The sequence below is a fragment of the Cryptomeria japonica genome, chromosome 11 (assembly GCF_030272615.1).
Source record: "Cryptomeria japonica chromosome 11, Sugi_1.0, whole genome shotgun sequence".
NCBI lineage: Eukaryota > Viridiplantae > Streptophyta > Pinopsida > Cupressales > Cupressaceae > Cryptomeria > Cryptomeria japonica.
In genome coordinates this window covers 346,777,731-346,798,239 of record NC_081415.1, presented here as the reverse complement: position 1 = coordinate 346,798,239, position 20,509 = coordinate 346,777,731, and the positions used below count along the sequence as shown (strand labels likewise).

The following is a 20,509-nucleotide window of genomic DNA, read 5'->3' as shown; positions in this document are numbered from 1 at the left end:
CATTTCCAACAATTTTTTGTGAAAGGGGAGTTTCCTTAATCTCTTTCTTTCATTTTTCAATACCTTTTTATTAATATTTTGTTGCATCCTTTCAATTATCTTTATCATATTATTATTCTTGTGGTTTGTTGGGTTGTCCGTGGAGGTGGAAACACCAAAATGGGGATCTGACTTAGTCAGGATCCAAAACACAATCCCAACATTTTCCCTTCTTGCTTGTGTGTAGGTTCACATAGGTGAGAGAATCATCATTCAATAGGAGGCTTCAATCGTAGACCGATTGTGAGTGTTTTTATCCTTCTCCCTTCCTTTGTTTTATTTCAGTCATTTCATATCTCACAACTTTTAGTTTAGTTTATTCGCTTTTTGTGTTTCATTTCATTATTCTCATATTTAGAACTTTTTGTACGCGCTTTGTACTTTGTTTGTACATGATGACAGTGCGTCATGATGGTGTCCCAGCTCCGCGCGCTCGTCCTCGGGGACAAAGGCTTGACAGAGCCATCTGTGAGTCCCGGACGTGGACAATTGCCCTGGTTTGTTATTTTTTCCCCTTGCTCATCTTAGTGCCAGTTCGCAGAGGTACTCGGAAGGACAATTTGTCCTCAAGGATGCATCATCCTTGAGGTGGCAAATTACCTCCATTACATTTTGGTGAACCTAACGTGAAACGGGATTAACTTTTAATTACTTGCTTTTTGCTTCATTTAGGTGCATTTAGTCTTTTAAATTTTCAAAATTTTTAAAATTTGAAAAGAAAAAAAAGAGAAAAACCAAAAACCAAAACTTTCATTCGCATTTAGTTTGAATTTCTGCATTTTTTCGTTTATCAATTAAAACCAACTTTATCATTCGGTGTCCCTGTAGTGTGGTCCTTAATGTCGTGTGTCTTGTCTATGAGATTTACATCTCAAAATACAATAGGAGCCGTAGTCAGGAGGTTGTCCAGGAAGAGTTTTCCCCTTGATCGCTATAGTCCTCCTCTACCTGACACCATGCAAGGTGAGCAGTCATCTGATCCCAATGAGTTCTTAGCCTCTCACAATCTGTAATTTGTTTTGATTGGGGGGCCTTCTCATTTTAATTCACAACCTAACTCTCCTAGGAGTTCTACCCTGTCTTCCCCTCTTTTGGTCAATCAGGATTTTGCAGTCACTGTAGATTTTGAGAAGATCAATATGTTGGAGTCGAATCTGAGAGACTTTGAGGGTTTTTTGTAGTCACTGTAGATTTTGAGAAGATCAATATGTCCCCCCCAGGTCAGGAATGCCATGGGTACCTTGAGAGACATGTTAATCTCCAACAAGAGAGGCCTGGAGATGTTGAGGGCTTTGTCCATGATTGTTAAAATCCATGTGCCCTTGGCAGATGTACCCCTTGTGGACAATCAATATGATCCCTTAAGTTCCCATGTTAGTGTTACCATTCCAAGGCTGAGCGCGCACATGGTGGTCTCCACCATACCTAGTGTCAGTGCTTCACTCACTCCATTGGACTACACAAGCATGGCTAGTAGTTCAGCTTTTGTTGCTTCTCAGGTTTCAGTAATCAACGCTAGCACTATATCTGTCGGTGGCACTAGTCCTTCTGGAGGTGGCGGTGGATCTGGCCCACCTCCACCTCCTTTGCCTTCTAAGTCTGTCCTAAATACAATTTTACAGAACATGGGGTAGTTACAGTTGTAGCTGACGAACTTAGCCTCTACCTCTGGTCAATCATTCGTGCCTGCGTATTACAGGAAAAGTCCCCTTGACATTACCATCCTAAATACTATCCTTCCAACTATTGTTGATTCCTTGAAGTTTGATAGGTTCAATGGTGATGGGACCCAAATGTGCATATAGATTCCTTTATGACCATGTGTAGTGACTACCATAGTCTAGATTTCGTGCTGCTGAAACTATTCTTGCGCTCCCTCAAAGGGACAATGTTAGAATGGTATAGCTCCTCACCTAACCACTCTATTCGTACCTTTGATCAGCTTATGGATCTTTTCCTCAAGTAGTTTCAAGCGAACATTGGTAGCAGGGTCACTATCACCGACCTTGTTCATTGTAAACAGAAACCCAATGAAAAGATCATTGATTTTGATTTCGAGATATCAAGGTATCTCAACCAAGATCCCCTTTTCCCTACCAGATAGTGATCTATAGCGGATATTTATTAGCAATCTGTAGCCGACATTGAGGGAGAAACTATCTCTTAACTGATATTAGAACTTCCCTAAAATGTTCTCTTCTCTCGCTGATTACCAACACACTATGTCGCAGTTCGAAGATACTTCTTCGAACCCTCACGGTGGGTCCTTTGCAAGCACGACCACAGATGGGTCCTGGAAGAATAAGGTTGTCGCTAATGTTGCAGATATTCCTCCAATGGTTGTTGCGCAAGCCTCGCAACATAATAGTATTCACTAAGTTGAATGACTCCTACTTGAGCATAATACAACGGTTGTTGAAAGACAACCTTATTACCCTTCTGGAAATCAAACCATTGTCTGATAGTCGACCTTATCCATGTTGGTATGATGGTTTGAAGTTTTGTCATTATCATCATGTGCCTAGTCAAGACACTGAGCGATGTTATCATCTTCGACATGTTTTCCAAGACCACATCGACGGTGGTGCAATCAAGGTGGATGCACGAAAGCACAAATTAAACAAGTTTGCTGATAAAACCAACAACGGCTTGCAAATTTATACCAATCCTTTCTCTCCGCATTTGCCAAACTTTATCTCTGCATCGGATCCTTCTTCAAATGATGCTCCATATGTGAACATGGTCACCATCACCCCCATTAGCTCACCTTCATCCCAAAAGGGGAAGGTATCTGATGTATCCTTGTCATTTACCCCTTTGGATGTCCTGTATTGTGGAGAGCCTTCTCCTCTTTATGTCCCTACCAAACTGAATGGTCAAACTGTCATAGGTGTAATGGTTGACCCATCTAGCAGGATTGATGTTATCATAGAGGAGACTCTCTTTGTGAACGAAAGGCATAGACCGGCGTATGATGAGTGTCACAGAACTTTGACGGTGCATGATGGGTTCTATATCTACCCCTTGGGTAGTATCACCTTGACAGTCCTCATAGGACCTAAGGTAGTGTCTTCTATGTTTGTCATTATTCCCAAATCAAACCTCTTCCAAGTTAAGCTCGACATTCCTTGGTTGATTTCTATGGAAGCAGTCCCCTCATTTGTGCACAAATGTCTCAAGTTTCCCCATGAGGGCACGATGTATATCATCTAGGACACTAGATACCGACCCCTGATCGCCCATGGGGATTTTTTTGTTGGACCACTTTTGGCCTACTCCGATGGGGCCATTATTCCCGCAGTGATTAATGTACCGCCCTTATTATCACTATAAATGGGGGGAGTCGGCCCCTAAATCTGTGCAGTCTATTGTTTCATTGCCACCTTCTGCATCAACCCTCCTCCATCGATTCCGGTCTTGGAGCAGGTTGTGCCTCATGTATCCTCATCATCGGGGATTGAGGCTAAGCTTGCTCCCTCGAATAGACCTCTACGTCCACCTAGGACTGTGCAACCTCCAATGATGCCTATTGTTCCTGTGACTGCACCCAGTGTAGCCAAGGGAAAGGGACCCATATTGTCAAAGTCCATGACCTGGCCTCCCTTCGAGCTCCCGATCATGGCTGATATTCCTCGACCCTCTCATTATGAAAAAATGAAGCGCTCTTCTCGTGTCTCTTTGTCACAGCCTGTACAGGAACCCTCAGTTCCTCTGACCAATCCTCAAGTGAAACAAGATCGGGCACTCGTTGTTGTGGATGTGGTGCCTCTCTAGGATGCACCTTCTGTTTCATCGGTTGGGCCTTCTCCTATCATTGACACAATTTCGGAGGCCTCTCCTATGGAACATGATGCTTCTAAATCCTCTCCATCTTGGGTTGGTGGTCCTCACCTTCGTCGGAATCAACATGCATGTGAGTGTAAACACTTTCAATGGGCTCAAGCTCAAGAGCGCAATGCTTCCTTACAGTCTGCTAGTGTGGCTCTGACACCCAACGCTGTTGTTTCAGAGCCTATTCCCTCAGTTGCTCCCATCTCTACACCTATTTTGATCTCGTTCCCTTTTGCTTCAGGGGCTTTTGATCAACCTCCCTCTAAACGAGTGTAGGTTTTAATTGCTCCTTCTTTGGAGCCAACTCTTATCACTTCTTTATCGGACATGCCTCCCTTGTCCTGGCCCCTTAACAAGTCACATACGCAGGTGGTGCCCAGTGCATCTTTTTCTGCCCTGCCTACTTCGCCACCACTCTAGCATCTGAGTTTTCTTGGGGTCCTTCAGCTTGCTACGGTTGATAGGAGGCTTGACACTCCTAACCTGTGTAAACACAAATTTGAGCAGGGCCCTATTCCAAAGTTCCGACGACGCAATTCTTCGCAAGTATGTTCTCCATCCCTTTGCCTGTCTCAGTGCCTGCTGGTTTGCCTATTTCTATATGCCCTGCCTTCTCCTGAGTTTGTCACTGCCCCTCTTCCAGAGGCTGACAATCCTGTTCTTGATTCATTTTCTTCAAGCAAGTCACCTGCTTCCTCCACAAAGGCCTGCATGTTCATCTCCTTGGAGGACATACCAACCTTGTCTATGATCTTCACACGATTGTTGACCCTTGCCTCCTCCAAGCCTAAAGACGAAGACATCATTGTTGCTTCGTCTCTTGGTGAGGCACCTGGTGTAGCCCTTGTGGTAGTCCCTCTTTGAGCTCGCCTCCTTCTTCCTATTACCTAGATTGGGAGGACAAGGCTCTTCTTGACGATGATGATCTCCTACAGTACGATCCCCTCCTAAGGGATGATCGTTAGGACTTTTATTTCTCATCTACATCTGCTTGCATGTGTGTGTGATTCTATTCCCCCATGCTTGCTTTATCTGTTTGTTCCTTCCCGGAGGACCCAAGTCACTTTGTAGGTACTTGGATACGGGAGGTTGATTATTTTTATTCATTGTGCTCTCCTGAGGGACCTGAGTTACTCCGTAGGTGCTCGGATACAGGTGATTTTTCGTCGTACTTATTCCTCTATTTGTCGTATATTGCTTTTCGACATTCAGGAACGATCCAAAGCATTGGGGGCATTCTTTGCCTTCTTCCATGTTGACCCGATTTTTTATTTTCTCTTTATCTTCATGTGATCTTCTTCAGATCCGAGAAATTTGGCACTATGACAATACACCCATCTCGCAGTGATACTATATATCTTTTTGAAATTGCTATGGATTCTTATGCCAGACTATCAGATCCCCCTATCCTCTTCCATTGCATCTTTTGATGTTGTGTATATCTATGTGCCACTTTCTCTTGGTGGGATTCCACGGAAACATCTTGTTATGTTGACATACCACAACTGCTCTTCTCCTTAGAATGACATGCCTTTCATGCCTATCATTCTAAGGGGGGGCCATCATATATGCACTTATCTTTTTAGCTTTGGCATTTATCCTTTCAACTTTTGCATCGGTGTCTTTTATCAATTGTTTTCCTTGTTCGCCTAGGTGGGGGCCAAAACACTTGATCTTTTTTTTTTTCCAAGATCGCCTACATGGGGGCCAAACCATTCTTAAGTACCTTTTTAGGGGCCAATCTACTACTTACCAAATTTATCTTCCCTATCGCATGGCTATCTAGCGCGTCACTACCCATTCTAGCAAATCTATCTTTATCTTTCCTATTGCATGGCTATCTAGCATGTTGCTATCCATGCCGGAAAAAAATTATCTTTATATGCCCTATCATATGGTTATCCATACCGACATATCACGTTGTATCATATGGCTATCTAGCATAATGCATCTTGCTACCCATACTGGCGTATCTTATACCAATGACGACCACTTATCTCGTATCTTTCCGTAACCAGGGGCTTTCCTCCAAGGCAAGGTTTGTTTCTGTTATGTTATCTTATCCTTTCCTTTACCTTACCATCCATCATGCTAGTCTACAGCTAGCGTGTTTGCGATGTACCAAGTACCAATATTTACTCTAAATCTTAGCATCATCTCGCTGGGGGAAACCTCGTCTGGTCAACGAAAATCTGCCTCCCTATCGCGACTTTTCTTTCTCTGTATCTTCCTCTACTTTAGCTTCGCATACCTCGGCAAAGGCAAGCTCGCTAAAGTGAGGGTAAAATGTAATATCAATAATATTATCCCTTGTAATTAATGTGACAAATAACGATTTTCTTCCATGTCATCAGAGGTCAAGATCCACCATTATGTCCTTTTGTCCACTCAAACCATCCATGTCAACTCTCGCTGAAGCATTACCAACTCTGCCAACCTATCACCTTCAGGGACATAGGCATGGCACGAAGATGTCCACGCAACGCGCTAGCATCTCGTAAATATTCAACAATCCACAGGTGGTTGTTTGAGCATTAAATCTACGCCCGAAAGGAATCGTAACACCTCTGCATGCGCCCACCAACATTTGAATTCCTTCCTTGGCTTTTATCTTTCACTTTGGAGGCACTTTGAAGGGATTCTTTGGCAAGTTTGGAAATCTTCTTGTAGGTTAAGTTCTTGGAGACCACCTTGGACAACATTCCATCAACACCACCATTGTTGCAACACCTCAAGCACACTACACCAGCATTTCCAATTATTGTTCATAAAAGGGGAGCTCCTTAATCTCTTTCTTTCATTTTCCAATACCTTTTTATTAATATTTTGTTGCATCCTTTCAATTATCTTTATCATATTATTATTCCCATGGCTATTCTTGTGGCATCTTGGGTTGTTCGTGGAGGTAGAAACACCAAAATGGGGGTCTGACTTAGGCAGGCTCCAAAACACAACCCCAACATTTTTACTTTTTGCTTGTGTGTAGATTCACGGAGGTAAGAGAATCATCATTCAATAGGAGGCTTCAATCATGGATCGATTGTGAGTGTTTTCATCCTTCTCCCTTCCCTTTGTTTTATTTCAGTCATTTGGCATCTCGCAACTTTTAGTTTAGTTTATTCACTTTCTGTGTTTCATTACATTATTCTCGTATTCGAAACTTTGTACTTTGTCTGTATAGGATGACAGAGCGCCGCGTTGGTGTCCCAGCTCCGCACACTCATCCTCAGGATAGAGGCTTGACAAAGCCGTCCATGAGTCTCGAATCATGGATAATTGTCCTAGTTTGTTATTTTATCTCCTGGCTCATGTCAACGCCAATTTGCAGAGGTAATCGAAAGGACAATTTGTTCTAAAGGATGCATCATCCTTTAGGTGGAAAATTCCCTCCATTACATTTACAAGTAGGAGACAAAGATCTCAGCACCTTAGCAATAATTTCATCTTCTTCAAGGGTTCCACCGACACATCTGATGCATAGGACAAGATCATTCACCTTAGCCATAAAGGTATTTATGTTCTCATATTCTCCCATCTTCAACATCTCATATTTTCCTTTCAAGCTCCGCAACTTAGCAACTTTCACTTGTTTGTCTCCTTCATATAGGGTCTCAAGCTTCTCCCAGATCTCATGTGCAGTCTGAAGTCCCATTACATTTGTCATCTCTGAATCAGTCAGGGCACTCAACAATGCTTCCTTCACTCTAATGTTATGTTCAGCTTCCTTGATCTCATCAATAGTAACTAGTGCCTTCAAAGGAGCAGAATAGGCATTCTTTGTAATCTTCTAGTAATCTTCTCCAAGGCATCTCAAGTGCACTTACATCTGGTTCTTCCATATAGCATAGTTACTTCCATCAAATCTTGGACTCGCCTTCTTAAAGATAACACCTCCAGTTCCAGTTGCCATCCCGGATCTCCCCAAGAGGTTAAGCTTCTTCCAGAGGATCTATCTCTGATACCAATTGTTAGCAATAATAATGAAGGAAAACTGAGAGGGGGGGTGAACCGGTTTTCACCAGATCTACAAACTTAATCACAAATACAGATTTGATAAAATGCAACAATAACAAAGATAAGAAAATTGATAACACAAGTCACAACACCAAGATTTTGACATGGAAAACCCGGTTAAGGGAAAAACCGCGGTGGGAACCTACCCACAATATGATGATACTCTGCAGTTGTATGTGTAAGTATTACAATGGGGAATGCACATGCATTCAAGCACACTGCCTAGAGCTCACTGCTCAAAAGATAATGACCCGAAAGGATACAACCCTCAAGGAAGTCTCACTGATTTACAACAAGATTCAGACTACAATCTAGAAGGAATGAACTGCAATAATAGCATCTCCAAATGTCAGATGAAAGATCTGGTTAAGCACAATTGTCTGTTCTACAACACCAATCTCTTCTCAATACAACACACTGAAAGATGAATCCTTGTTCGCACATACACCACTCTCTAATAAGGCAGACACAACCCTTTATACATAAATTATATGACAATATCACCTATTTATACAATTCATCAACCTTGACAACAAGGTTGGCTAAACCCTCAACTCACAATTACAAAATTGCATCACACGATACAAGGATCAACCACCAGACTAGTATAATGATATACATGACATAACAATGACCTGATTCAAATTTTCAAATGCTCATCTCCACCGGTAATCACGCCAAGATCAATCGCAACACGCTACACCACCAGAAATACCGCATAACACGAAGAACATCAATGGATCAGCAAAGAACCAACAACTTGCACAACAATCAATGCGGATCACCAACAAGCACGTTAGAATCATCAGTAACAGTTGCACCAACACCACTTATCAAATCTTCATTTGTCAATGTCTGAAACTCTAGAACACTTAAACATCAGCAACCATCACGAAGAAAGATAACTTGCGGAGCACCAAATCATAAACCATCTAAAAATTAAGATACACAAGACCATCCCAAACAATCTCCCAAAGACTCAGCTCAAGATCTGATCACACCGAAATATACCAGAGGAAATACTAAACTCTGCAAAGCAATGATCAGAAAAACAAACTACAAACCGGACCATATGGTATGATCAATTAAGCATCTCGGATCACCAAAACTAATACAGAAGAATATAATGATACTAGAAATACTACATACACCAAACCAAAATCCCAATAAACCAATCTGCAAGTACCAAAGCAATAAATCACAGGAATATGTTGACATCAATGACAACAACATATCCTAGCAGCAACAATGTCCAACAACAATCTCCTCTTCTCTATTACAAAAGATTATGCTTGAAAAAAGAGAATACATTGCTCAACCCTTTTTCAGAACTGAAAACTAAAACCTTTCTCTTAGTCGATTCTCACTCTTGCATCAAATTGCAATGGGGGTTCAGAGAAAATCCTCCCCTTCATTTGTTAATTCCATATCTAAAGAGTTTCTTCAACTCCGTCTGTCAGTTACACTAACTGATTCTTTTTTAAAGAATTGATTATCGAGAATAATAAATGCCTTTCCAAAACCTCGTGGGAGTAATATTTAATAAATTAAAAACTTACCAATGAGGATCTTATAATAATGCATACTAATATATGACTTTGGCAGATATTTGATTCCCATGAATCATTTTTTGATTTGTCTTATTACTTTTTTCACAATTGCATCTAAGATTCCTTTCATCGCCTATGTTTCCTTACTCCTCTACCTAACTGTGTTGGATTACTTTAGCATTTATGTTGCCTAGGCCTTCATGAAGGGACTGTTTGATATGGTTGACATTTATGAGTCCTGAATTTTTGCTTCTCATCTTCTTTTTATTTTATTAGGATGATACCAGCCAACTCTTAGATCTGGGGTTTAATAAGGAATCCATCACTCAATTCGAATAAATTGTTAATTTAATAGCCAAAGGCTATTATCGAATGTCCGTCTCCCAGGTTTCATAATTATGAGAAACTACAGTTTAGATTCTTTATTAGCATATTCTCTGTTGCTATAGAGGACTAGTATCTTTGCTACGGTCATTGTATGAATAGGATTGGATACGTTTGTTCATTCCATAATTGCTTTAAAAATTGCCGCATATATATATATATAGGTTTCATACTTATGAGAAACTACAGTTTAGATTCTTTATTAGCATATTCTATGTTGCTATAGAGGACTATTATCTTTGCTACGATCATTGTATGGATAGGATTGGATACGTTTGTTCATTCCATAATTGCTTTAAAAATTGTCGCGCGCACACACACACACACACACACACACACACACACACACACACACACACACACACATATCTGTGTGTGTGTGTGTGTGTGTGTGTACATATATATACCAGCCAACTCTTAGATCTGGGGTTTAATAAGGAAGCCATCACTCAATTTGAATAAATTGTTAATTTAATAGCCATAGGTTGTTATCGAATGTTTGTCTCCCAAGTTTCATACTTATGAGAAACTAAGTTTAGATTCTTTATTAGCATATTCTTTGTTGCTATAGAGGACTATTATCTTTACTATGATCATTGTATGAATAGGATTGGATACATATGCATATATATATATATATATATATATATATATATATATATATATATATATTTTATATATGTATATATATGTATGTATATATATTTATATACATATACATATATATATATATATATATATATATATATCTATATATATATATATATATATATATACATATACATATACATATATGTGTGTATGTATATATACACATACATATACATATACATATGTATATAAATATATATATGTATGCATATATATGTGTATATACAAACACACACACAAACATACATACATACATATACATATACAAATGTTGTCGCCCCAAATTCTCCCGCCACCCACCCCACATACATATATCTGTGTGTGTGTGCATACATATATATACATATGCATGCATGCATGTATGTATGTATGCATGTATATGTGTGTGTATATATATATATGCGCACACACATACATACATATACATATGTTGTCGCCTCAAGTCCATTTTTTTTTGTTGATGTCACTGGAGCAATTTATGAGCTGAGTGCCAAATACACAGGGTGCCATTTAGCTTTGGATGAAAACAGTTAACTGCTTTCGCTTGAAAGTTTCTAAAGCTTTTTCAGTAGATGAATTTTGTGCACGCATGTAATCATGCATTTTACAAGACCATTTTCTTTTCAGGCAATATGTTAAACAGTTTGCATACGCTCCCTAATCTCTACATCTATCTCTTGAGACCACATCTGTTATTGGCATTCAATAGAAGAGTTCATGTGGTATGGATCTGCTTCTTTAATCATTACAAGTCGTGATGTCTATGCTTCCACAGTTGGCATAATATTTAATAAAAAGCCTCTTTGGATGCCAGGACTGAACATATTGTGTTGCCAAACGGACTACCTTTGTTATCGGTGAGTCGCACGATTCTCGAACTTTTGAACCTCAATTTCGTTTGGTTCTAAAGTACAAAAAAAGTGCCAATGCTCTGACATTATATGGGATTTCAAAACCTTTCAAAACTACCCCATAAGATGCTAGTCGGATCTGTGATTGATTTTGTAACCATCGAACTAGATCGGGAAATTGGGTGGTTCATCAACCGCTTGAAAACCCGACTATGAAATCTTTTAAAACATTTCGACAATACCATTTGATACATAATCTTTCGATCATTACATTCTGTCAGATAATTCAACAACCCAATGTAGAGTATGTTCACTTTACGTAGGAAAGGTTCTCAATTATACATACAGTGATCTTGTCGTGTTCTAGAGAATTCCTTGTGGAAGCACACACTTCCGAGCAAAAAGGAACAAATACTTGCACAGTGCCTCGGGTAACTATGTTTGCTTCCTTTTATCATTGGTTTTTGATATGTCACACTATATATGTATATGTATATGTATATATGTATATATATATGTATATATATATGTATATATATGTGTATGTATAAGTATGTATGTATGTATATATGTGTATATGTATTGTATATATATGTGTATGTATGTATATGTACATATGTACATGTATACATATACATGTATATATGTACATATATATACATGTATATATGTGTGTGTGTGTACGCACATGTGTGTGTGTGTCACATAAATTAATAAAATAATATTAAATGCATTTAATACATTTTAAATAATTAGTTCTAAAAGAACCCGTGCAGTTTCTCAGACTTCACGTTGGTTCGTGTTGTAATGTGTGAATATGGTTGATAGTTAAAGGAACTTTATTTTTTGAAATAAGGGGTCTTTCAGGGTCGTTGTTTCTAACGATGTGAGATGTGCTAGCAAGTTCAAATTTATCTATTTGTTCCATATTCAAGATTTTAAGATATTAAAATAAAATATTGAGGGATAATTTAAATGAATTTGAAAAATAAAGTTAACAAAACTAAACGACCTGGTTTAATATATTATTTGAATACTTGATATATTGAATGTATTTGACAAACCTAAACTATCTAGTTTAATATAGGATTCAAAATAGGGAAATAATTATTTCTTTTCTTTTTTTTATTGTTTGGCTTGATGGTGAAATGGCAGACACACGAGACCAAAACAGTCTCGTCTCAGTAGACATGCACCACAAAATGACCCTTATACCCTGCATACCCCACGTATCTCACATGTGCTTGCTAAAAGAACAACACAAACGTGCTGATACACGGAGCGGTAGTACCTCTGTCCACCTTATAGACACGTAGATCTCCTTACCTACTCAACGAGGATGGAATAGGTCTATATTATTCCCCCAAGAAGAGAGGTATATTGCCCGCCATGCGGGCCAACAAGAGCAGACATGCTCTATAAAAGGCATACGACATGCATGAGGTAAACACCTAACATGTGTGACTGTTGAGTGTGGAGGTTCGAGTCCTCCTCAAGGCGTGCACACACACACACACACACACACACACACATATATGTATGTATATATGTATATGTATATGTATATGTATACATATGTATGTAAATATATATATATGTATGTATATATGTCTATATATGTATATATATGTATATTTATATGTATATGTGCACGTATATATATACATATATATTTATATATATATATATACACACATAGACACACACACATGTACACACACACACATACATACATATACACATATACATATACATATATATGTATACGTATACGTATATACATACATACATACATATATATATATATATATATATATATATAGAGAGAGAGAGAGAGAGAGAGAGAGAGAGAGAGAGAGAGAGAGATGTTGTTGAATTACATGGACATTGTTAGATTGTAGGGCTACTTAATTTGAGAGGTTTTGTTGAAAATGAATGATTAATAAGGTGTGAAGCTATTAATCTCTTGCCAACATCTAATAAAATTTTAAAATTTTACAAATACATTGCATTTGCTCTCAAACTACTAGAAACATTAGATGTCCCACATGATATTCCAACATTGTCAATTCCAAGTTTTAGATCTCCCCATCGTAAGAAAATCACGCATCTACTCTGTCCATCAATGTCTACTTCCTTTTCGTATTAATTGGATGTATTTCATCACCTTAGAATAAAACATCTTAGTATTATATGTAATGGGTACATCTAAGAGGTATTAAAGGTAAATTATTGAGTACTTAAATCAAATGATGTGTTGGAATGGTCATAGCTCCCCATGAACACACATCATGTTTTAATTGTTGACAAAAAAGGCAATTAAAAGTCAATCTCTTCTATTTTTTATTAAAGCAAAAACAGGTTTTGAAGGGACCCAAAACCCTTTACAAAAGGAGACCAGTTTGGACTTAGCAAGACATTAAGCCAAAACAAACCACAACAACAAAACAACCCCATAGAAAACATTTTCAATAATACAATGATGGGGCAGAGACAAAGCCAATCAGGGAATAAAACTCCCAAAAACAAAGACATGGGTTTAAACAGAAGGCTCCCCAAACCTGAAACAAAACCAGAGAAAGACTCGAAAAAATCCAACCATGGCTCCTCCAAACTAAAACCATCAAGATTCACACTTAGCACTACTCTTGTGGGAGCGGAGAGTCATATCAAAAGAGGGTTTTGAAAGCTTAGCTTTCTTACCCTTAATAGCAATCCAAACCTCCTCCACCTGTGCTGCCTTGTTATGCCAAGCCAACAGAAATCCACCATCAATCTAAGAAAGAGAACTAGCAAAAAGAGCATTCACCATATCAGGGGAATCAACAACATTCCTCCCTACATTAGAAGAGCCACTGAGATTGATAGTCGGAACGTTGTCACAAGACACATCAACCTGAGGTCCAATCCCTCTTGCATTTGGGGAATCACCATGTACAACCTGCTTAGCATCAACGTTCCCTCCCTTTGAGACATCTAAAGAAGATGTCGCATCAACTTTCCCACCATTTGTGGTCTCCGGTGAGGAAGCCGCAACAACCCGTGAATCCAACGCAACCACCTGAGAAAAACTCCTAGGTTGCTCAATTTTTTTCTCAACCGTATAGTGTTGTTCAGAAGCCCCTTTTCACCACGAAGCTGGCATAAGTAAATCTCTTTTGTTGACATCTTCCTCACTCTATAAATAATATAGATACAATAAAATAATTATCATAAAAATTAAAATTTATTAGTATTATATTATGCAATAAATTACATATGTTTTAAATAATAAGCAGATTAAATTTTTGCAAGATTTTTAGGGGCAATCCAAGCACCTTTGGGTTTGGTTGTATTATCAGAGACCATGAAGAGCATATAATTGGTATAGCTTTTGGTTGTATAAGTTGAAGAGCGTATGGCACTCCTTTTAGGCCTACAGACTTGTTCACGCCTAGGCATAAATAAGGTGCAAATAGAAGGTGCATCTCATATTATTATAAATGCAACAAGGAAAAAGGGATTGAGAATTAGAAAATCAACAAAATTGAAAATAAATTTTGACCCTAATTCAATAAAAAAATATACTTTTATAATCAAACACGTTTATAAAGAAGGGAATCATCATATAGACACTTGCAATTTTAGTATTGGTCATGGCGCATGGCTTTTATCAAGAGATGATTTAAGACTTTGTATGTTGAAATTCCCCTCTTTATTTTCATGATCATTCAAAACCATTAAGAAATCTAACAAATCTCCACAATGGGGCTAAAGATTATGAATTTGTGGTATGGATTGTGAATACCAATGCATATTACCTAGACCATCACTATCTAGAAGTATGACTGGAGATTGCAAACATGGAAATCATTTATTAATCATTGAACTATTTGTCAATTTCGTCCACAAAAAAAGAATCATCCACTAAACAAATGAAACCTATCAACATTCTGTTGCACATGAAAAATCCTGCAACTACTAATATATATTTTATCAGATTATGTAATAGGGGATTGTAATCCCTGGCCTTAAAAACATCTCATAATGGTATAGCTTTTGGTTGTCAATTTTGTCCACAAAAAAAGAATCATCCACTAAACAAATGAAACCTATCAACATTCCGTTGCACATGAAAAATCCTGCAAGTACTAATATATATTTTATCAGATTATGTAATAGGGGATTGTAATAGGGGATTGCAATCTCTGGCCTTAAAAACATCTCATATCGGTATAGCTTTTGGTTGTATAAGTTGAAGAGCATATGGCACTCCTTTTAGGCCTACAGACTTGTTCACGCCTAGGCATAAAAATAAGGTGCAAATAGAAGGTGCATCTCATATTATTATAAATGTAACATGGAAAAAGGGATTGAGAATTAGAAAATCAACAAAATTGAAAATAAATTTTGACCCTAATTCAATAAAAAAATATACTTTTATAATCAAACACATTTATAAAGAAGGGAATCATCATATACACACTTGCAATTTTAGTATTGGTCATGGCGCATGGCTTTTATCAAGAGATAATTTAAGACTTTGTATGTTGAAATTCCCCTCTTTATTTTCATGATCATTCAAAACCATTAAGAAATCTAACAAATCTCCACGATGGGGCTAAAGATTATGAATTTGTGGTATGAATTGTGAATACCAATGCATATTACCTAGACCATCACTATCTAGAAGTATGACTGGAGATTGCAAACATGGAAATTATTTATCAATCATTGAACTATTTGTCAATTTAGTCCACAAAAAAAGAATCATCCACTAAACAAATGAAACCTATCAACATTCTGTTGCACATGAAAAATCCTGCAACTACTAATATATATTTTATCAGATTATGTAATAGGGGATTGTAATCCCTGGCCTTAAAAACATCTCATAATGGTATAGCTTTTGGTTGTCAATTTCGTCCACAAAAAAAGAATCATCCACTAAACAAATGAAACCTATCAACTTTCCATTGCACATGAAAAATGCTGCAACTACTAATATATATTTTATTAGATTATGTAATACGGGATTGTAATAGGGGATTGCAATCTCTGGCCTTAAAAACATCTCATATTGGTATAGCTTTTGGTTGTATAAGTTGAAGAGCATATGACACTCCTTTTAGGCCTACAGACTTGTTCACGCCTAGGCATAAATAAGGTGCAAATAGAAGGTGCATCTCATATTATTATAAATGCAACAAGGAAAAAGGGATTGAGAATTGGAAAATCAACAAAATTGAAAATAAATTTTGACCCTAATTCAATAAAAAAAATATACTTTTATAATCAAACACATTTATAAAGAAGGGAATCATCATATGCACACTTGCAATTTTAGTATTGGTCATGGCGCATGGCTTTTATCAAGAGATAATTTAAGACTTTGTATGTTGAAATTCCCCTCTTTATTTTCATGATCATTCAAAACCATTATGAAATCTAACAAATCTCCACGATGGGGCTAAAGATTATGAATTTGTGGTATGAATTGTGAATACCAATGCATATTACCTAGACCATCACTATCTAGAAGTATGACTGAAGACACACTTGCAATTTTAGTATTGGTCATGGTGCATGGCTTTTATCAAGAGATAATTTAAGACTTTGTAAGTTGAAATTCCCCTCTTTATTTTCATGATCATTCAAAACCATTAAGAAATCTAACAAATCTCCACGATGGGGCTAAAGATTATGAATTTGTGGTATGAATTGTGAATACCAATGCATATTACCTAGACCATCACTATCTAGAAGTATGACTGAAGATTGCAAACATGGAAATCATTTATCAATCATTGAACTATTTGTCAATTTCGTCCAAAAAAAAGAATCATCCACTAAACAAATGAAACCTATCAACATTCCGTTGCACATGAAAAATCCTGCAACTACTAATATATATTTTATCAGATTATGTAATAGGGGATTGTAATAGGGGATTGCAATCCCTGGCCTTAAAAACATCTCATAATAACATTAAATCCAAGGTTCTACGAGGATATGCCCTCTTGAACTACAATTAGTGCACTAGCATGACCATAACTTCCCATAATAACAATTAATGCATGCACAAGTATGACCATAACTTGCAAAAAGACTCTTTACAATTTTAAATAATAGTGACAAGGTATTATTGAATGAGATGGAGAAATGAGTGAATCATATTTTTGGAAAAGAACGAGACAGTACAATAGGTATTCATTCCAAAACGCCATTAGCATCTAAATGGAGGCGAGAGGATCCTCCATTTTCTCTGATCCTTTTCACAGGAGGAGAAACGGAGGAGAAATCTGAACACATGCCAATGATATCCTCCTGACATGTTAGCTGATGATATTCCACTAATTGATGAAGATATTCATTCTCTCTTGTCAGGTTTGCATTCTCCTGAGCCAAGCGACCTTTCTCTGCCAGAAGAACTTCCAGCTGCAGCCTCACCTGCAAAGTCCACAAAATTCACACATTCACACTATTTTCATGATTCTATTTAAATTTTGACAAAATCTAGGTAAGAGGGCTGTAAAAATCTAGTTCTGGTAAAAGCATTTATTTGAAAGAGAGAGCTCACCAGATCATCTTCTTCAGGCCTCACACCATCACCAACCCTATCCCTATCCCTCAACCGTGAGTTCTCCTCTTCAAGAAAAGCGCAGCGCTCTCTCACAAAGCACAGATCCGCTTTCAAGGATGTCATCTGCCGTTGAAGGAGTTTGGCTTTGCAAGCCAAGGACTTCGCCACCTGTTGAACATCAACCCTGTTTCAAAAATATTGATAGCAAAATAGGGAAACCCTTGAGAGCAAAACAGGGAAACCATAAAGTAAAATGATAAGCACAAATCTCACATTTAGATTATCTCCCAGATTCTCGGCATTCTTCTTAGGGTTTGGGCTGCTAGCTAGGGCCTTCGCCACCTGCTGAGCATCACCCCTGTTTTAAAACCCTTGAAAACAAAACAGAGAAACCACTAAGAAAAAACAGAAAATACAAGTCTTACGTGTTGATGATCTCTCGTATTTCCCTTGGAGCTTGGGCTAGGGGAAACTGCAACGGAAATCACCTCTTTTAATGATAATGATAGCGCTTCTTCTCCCATTTTCATTTCTTCATGTTCCTGCTAATGTTCAAATTCATTCAATTACTTGTGATGGATGAATTAAGAGGTAAAAGGTAATTTGTTATTTAGGCATCCAATTAACACAGGATTGTTTACCCAGTAAATGCAAATGGCTTACCTCCACAGCAGCATCAGCAGTTGCAGTGGTAAGAGCGTTGGTGAGCTGAGTTAGAGAAGAGGCCACAGCCTGCATTCCCTCATCCAACAACTTCATATCCTCCTTCTTCCTCTTCTTGTTTTCATCCTGCAAAGTGCAAGCGTGTTAAAGCCAAAATCTGCAAGGCAAAGGCATTACAAGGCAGGAAGTGCAGTGCATATACATTTGATGACGAATCTGAAAGACATCTGCTCCTCTTGTTCAATCTATTCCACAGCTCCTCATCCTCTTTCAATGGGCTCTTTTCCTGAGGAGTCATCAAACGGCCCTGCAAATTTGAAATCCATAAGAAAGAAAGCACAAAAATTGAACTGAAATAAAGTTACAGGAGGTCTGAGAGGTTTCTAAAATCCTTACCATCACCATTTTTGAAATGCAGAGGTGTGAGAGAGGGATTTTACAGCAGAATGAATGAATTACCCAATGAAATTATAAATGAATGAAATCTGATAGACAAAACGGTGGGTTAAACGGCTCCTCTTTTGGGAATCGAAACCGTGCCTTTCACATCAAAGCCTTCCTATTTTTTATTAATTCTGGGACTGCCAGTCTAGTCCAACGGTCATATTTTGCCTGGTCTAACATGGACGAAAGTTTTTGCATGTTATCTCCTCGAGTGCAGAGCGGTTTAAAAGATGAGTAGAGTTCAAATCTCTGTATACTACTTCCAAAGGAGGGCCCCTCCCTATAAATTGAACAGGTTTTTTCTTTATATCACATAGCACTATTTTGGGTTCTTCCCTAGGTTAGTTTCTTTAATGTTCATTGATTTTCGATTTTTGATGTTATTTTTTTGTTGATTAAAAGATTTGGGATCCTTTCAAAATTTGTTTCTAGGTCAAAAGTATTTATCTTAATAAAGAACATAACACTTTTTTTATTAGCATAGAGAAATTTATCTAAAGTATCTTAATAGATAGTTTATTTCATTTATTAATACAATGACAAGAAGGGGTGAACTTTAATGGTGTGAATGTGTGAACATAAACTCTCATCTTTTATCTTCATTTTGAAAGTCATTTACACATTTAAATAGTAATATTTAATAATAAACATAATGCTTTTAAAATACTTCCAATTTGATCATCTCTTGATATTTTTTTAGATAGATGTATTTAAGATATCTATACTAGTATATACTAAATTGATTAAAAATAGTTGTTTTGAGAAGGATATTTTTTAATATATTTTAGATAGATTTTTCTAAAAGTAACAATGAAGCATAGAATTATGTTTCTCTTGTGTATGACAATGTAAATGACTTCTATCTTAAACTAATTATTAAGTAAATTTGTAGAGATTTCAAGAGTATATAAAAATATAGAAATTCAAAACAATTTTCTAGAAAGTTTTCCTTAGTCCATGTTGTTAGTATGGACTATTTCTAGTTTAAACTGTGGATTTTTACAATATAAATGACTTATATCTTAAACCAATTATTAAAAAAAAATGTATCAAGAGTATATAAAAAACATAGAAATTCAAAATAATTTTCTATAAAAATTGTTATAGTCCATATTGTTAGCATGCATTGTCTCCACTTTAAACTATTGGAACTTTTTCCTTCTATGTTTTTTGTTTATGCGATGTGAACTTTTTCCCTCAACATTGTTAGCATACATTGATTCATTTTCTTTTCCTTCTTTCTACTTCTTGATCATGGATCAAAGAGTTTCGAACATTTTTACTATGCATTGATTCATTTCTCTTCTCTCGGTTTCTACTTTCTAATGATAGATCATGGAGTTTGATCCAAAATGTTGAGAGAAAATTCACACAGTTTATATCAAACATAATGTATAAGTATGTAATTTCCCCTTCTTGGACCACATCATCCCCCAATCCATTTTCATCCCCATGTACTTGTACCTTTGTGCATTTCTATACATTTGGCCTTCTTCCTATGTCAATATTTGCTCTTATAC

General features: G+C 37.2%; 1 protein-coding gene across 5 annotated transcripts; it reads right to left on the bottom strand.

The window, feature by feature from the left end:
• Window positions 1-17,177: 17,177 nt before the first annotated feature.
• On the bottom strand, window positions 17,178-19,236 carry LOC131075305 (uncharacterized). Of its 5 annotated transcripts, none has more exons than XM_058012151.2 (7): window positions 18,942-19,234; window positions 18,748-18,852; window positions 18,546-18,671; window positions 18,308-18,427; window positions 18,156-18,227; window positions 17,880-18,050; window positions 17,178-17,749 (listed from the first exon to the last, which is right to left on the bottom strand). In XM_058012151.2, the coding sequence occupies exons 1-7, from the start codon at window positions 18,948-18,950 to the stop codon at window positions 17,510-17,512; spliced, it is 843 nt and encodes a 280-aa protein (XP_057868134.2). In that variant the 5' UTR covers window positions 18,951-19,234; the 3' UTR covers window positions 17,178-17,509. The 5 variants fall into 5 exon arrangements, with proteins under 5 accessions (XP_057868134.2, XP_057868137.2, XP_057868126.2 ...); XM_058012154.2 differs by having other exon boundaries at window positions 18,156-18,224; window positions 18,942-19,232; XM_058012143.2 differs by having other exon boundaries at window positions 18,308-18,424; window positions 18,942-19,232.
• Window positions 19,237-20,509: the final 1,273 nt, after the last annotated feature.